The 3960-nt window shown below is 48.3% G+C and overlaps 1 protein-coding gene across 1 annotated transcript in view; it reads right to left on the bottom strand.

Moving 5' to 3' along the window:
• Nucleotides 1-3143, bottom strand: part of ATRN (attractin) — a 222363-nt gene extending 219220 nt beyond the window's left edge. The window contains exon 1 of the mRNA XM_069745133.1: nucleotides 2870-3143. Coding sequence (XP_069601234.1) covers nucleotides 2870-3045 — 176 coding nt within the window. The 5' untranslated portion in view covers nucleotides 3046-3143. The remainder of the gene's footprint in view (nucleotides 1-2869) is intronic.
• Nucleotides 3144-3960: the final 817 nt, after the last annotated feature.

The raw sequence follows: 3960 nt of genomic DNA, 5'->3' as shown, positions 1-3960 counted from the left end.
ATATCACACACACTGTATATATATATATCACACACACTGTATATATATATCACACACACTGTATATATATATCACACACACACTGTATATATATCACACACACACTGTATATATATATCACACACACACTGTATATATATATCACACACACACTGTATATATCACACACACTGTATATATCACACACACACTGTATATATCACACACACACTGTATATATCACACACACACTGTATATATCACACACACACTGTATATATCACACACACACTGTATATATCACACACACACTGTATATATCACACACACACTGTATATCTATCACACACACACTGTATATCTATCACACACACTGTATATCAAGATTCAAAGAAGCTTTATTGGCAGGACCAAATACACATCAGTTTTGCCAAAGCAAGTGTATAGAGGCAATAGGGATAGGGACTGAGGGGATGTTGGGTAGGAGCTGTGGGGGGAGGTGGATGGGGCAGATCCAGGTTGGGGGCTATAGTCCATGGCATAGGGGAGGTGGATGGGGCAGGTTCAGGTTGGGGGCTATAGTCCATGGCATAGGGGAGGTGGATGGGGCAGGTCCATTGTGGGGGCTATAGTCCATGGCATAGGGGAGGTGGATGGGGCAGATCCATTGTGGGGGCTATAGTCCATGGCATAGGGGAGGTGGATGGGGCAGGTCCAGGTTGGGGGCTATAGTCCATGGCATAGGGGAGGTGGATGGGGCAGGTCCAGGTTGGGGGCTATAGTCCATGGCATAGGGGAGGTGGATGGGGCAGATCCAGGTTGGGGGCTATAGTCCATGGCATAGGGGAGGTGGATGGGGCAGATCCAGGGTGGGGGCTATAGTCCATGGCATAGGGGAGGTGGATGGGGCAGGTCCAGGTTGGGGGCTATAGTCCATGGCATAGGGGAGGTGGATGGGGCAGATCCATTGTGGGGGCTATAGTCCATGGCATAGGGGAGGTGGATGGGGCAGGTCCAGGTTGGGGGCTATAGTCCATGGCATCATAGTTCTCTTTCTCGCAGTCTATGGCATTCGCTCACATACCGCGCTGCTATCTCCACTGCGCTCTCTTCTTCTCCCAGCAAGATATATGTTTTCTCTTCCTCCTTCATGGTGATGAAGTCTGGGAAGAGATGTGAGAGTCTCCTGAAGTGAGTGTCCCTCACTGCTGAGTATTTGGAGCAGTGTAGCAGGAAGTGGGTTTCGTCCTCTATGGCCTCCTGATCACAGTGTTGGCACAGTCTTTCCTCCCTGGGCTTGTAGCTCTGCCTGTGTCGGCCACATTCGATGGCCAGACTGTGGGCGCTGAGTCTATATTGGCTCAGGATCTGGCGGTCTCTGGGGTCCGGGAGTTTCTCCAGATAGGGGGCCAGTCTGTAGTCTCTCTGTAGGCTCCGGTACATGGTCAGTTTCTGTGAGCTGATGATATCATTCTTCCAGTCACTGACATACCTCTCCTGGCCTTCATCTGCCATCTTCCTGATTCTGGCTTTTGTCAGGTTGTTGTGATTGGTGTTCTGCTCCGGTTGGGTTTGGCTGGGCTGTTCCGGGGGTTCTGGTTTTTCTGTTTCACCTTCATGTATCAGGGCTTTATGGTGATGGGAGCTTGGATTGCTCCTATGCAGGTGAGCCCGGAATGACAGCGCCCTCTTTAGAACTGTTAGGTGTAGAGGGAATCTGCCCAGCTCGGCCCGACAAGCACTGTTGGAGGTGCTCCGATGGACCTGGAGAAGGTGCTTGCAGAATTCCAGGTGGAATATTTCTGTTGGACTGGAGTCCCACTTTGACCAGTCTGGGTAGGTGTGAGGACCCCAGACTTCGCTGCCATACAGGAGGATTGGGGCGATGATGGAGTCGAAGATTTTTAGCCAGACCCTCACTGGTGGCTTCAGATGGTAGAGTGTCCTTCGGATGGCATAGAAGTATATCTGTATATCTATCACACACACTGTATATATCACACACACTGTATATATCACACACACTGTATATATCACACACACTGTATATATATCACACACACTGTATATATAACACACACACTGTATATATAACACACACACTGTATATATAACACACACACTGTATATATAACACACACACTGTATATATAACACACACACTGTATATATATCACACACACTGTATATATACATCACACACACACTGTATATATATCACACACACACTGTATATATATCACACACACTGTATATATATCACACACACTGTATATATATCACACACACTGTATATATATCACACACACTGTATATATATCACACACTGTATATATATCACACACACTGTATATATATATATATATCACACACACTGTATATATATATATATATCACACACACTGTATATATATATATATATCACACACACTGTATATATATATATATATCACACACACTGTATATATATATATATATCACACACACTGTATATATATATATCACACACACTGTATATATATATCACACACACACTGTATATATATATATATATCACACACACTGTATATATATATCACACACACACTGTATATATATATCACACACCGTATATATATACACACAGTACACACACTGTATATATATACACACAGTACACACACTCTATCACACACACTGTATATATATATATATATACACACAGTACACACACTGTATATATACACACAGTACACACACTGTATATATATACACACAGTACACACTATCACACACACTCTGTATATATATATACACACAGTACACACACTCTATCACACACACCGTGTATGTGGCCCCCGTCCGCCCGTGTCCCGTCCGACCCCTCCTCTCCGCTCCTGTCCGCTCTCACCTGAACCTCCCCCCGCAGTGCTGGCACTGCTCTCCGGTCCAGCCGGGCTCACACTGGCACTGGCCGCTGCCGGGCTGGCACACGCCGTTCACACAGGGCTTGTCGCACTCCTTGGCCTCCAGCACCGGGCACACGGACAGCTGGAGCAGGCCGAGCAGCAGCGCCGCAGTCCGCATGTCTCTCCCGGGGCCGGCGCGCTCACTCCGGGGCTCTCTCCTCCGCTCACTCCGATGTCGTCACCGGGCTGCCAGGCCTGACCCGGGGGCGGGGCTCACCGCGGTCACGTGTGCCCTGCGCTCCATTCTAGAAGCGACCACTCAGACGGCGGAACGGGGGAGCGTCAGTGTCTCCTCAGCGCTCCCCAGTGGTCTGCGCTGCGCCGTCTCCATGGAGACCCTGAGAGCTTCCTCCACTGTCAGGTCATTCACATAGGACATGTGTGTAAATGGCAGGACTATCCCCAACCAGAGGCCCAACCAGAGGCCCTGCTGCACCCGGAGGAGGCTACAGGAGCAGAGTGCTCAGCTATAGGAGGACAGGCTGTACAGTCATCAGCTATAGGAGGACAGGCTGTACAGTCATCATCTATGGGAGGATAGGCTGTACAGTCATCATCTATAGGAGGACAGGCTGTACAGTCATCAGCTATAGGAGGACAGGCTGTACAGTCATCAGCTATAGGAGGACAGGCTGTACAGTCATCAGCTATAGGAGGACAGGCTGTACAGTCATCATCTATAGGAGGACAGGCTGTACAGTCATCATCTATGGGAGGACAGGCTGTACAGTCATCATCTATGGGAGGACAGGCTGTACAGTCATCAGCTATAGGAGGACAGGCTGTACAGTCATCATCTATAGGAGGATAGGCTGTACAGTCATCATCTATGGGAGGACAGGCTGTACAGTCATCATCTATGGGAGGACAGGCTGTACAGTCATCAGCTATAGGAGGACAGGCTGTACAGTCATCATCTATGGGAGGACAGGCTGTACAGTCATCAGCTATAGGAGGACAGGCTGTACAGTCATCATCTATAGGAGGATAGGCTGTACAGTCATCATCTATGGGAGGACAGGCTGTACAGTCA

This window comes from Ranitomeya imitator, chromosome 1, assembly GCF_032444005.1.
Source record: "Ranitomeya imitator isolate aRanImi1 chromosome 1, aRanImi1.pri, whole genome shotgun sequence".
Classification (NCBI taxonomy): domain Eukaryota; kingdom Metazoa; phylum Chordata; class Amphibia; order Anura; family Dendrobatidae; genus Ranitomeya; species Ranitomeya imitator.
Note: the sequence above shows the minus strand (reverse complement) of the source record. Positions and strands in the feature narration are given on the sequence as shown.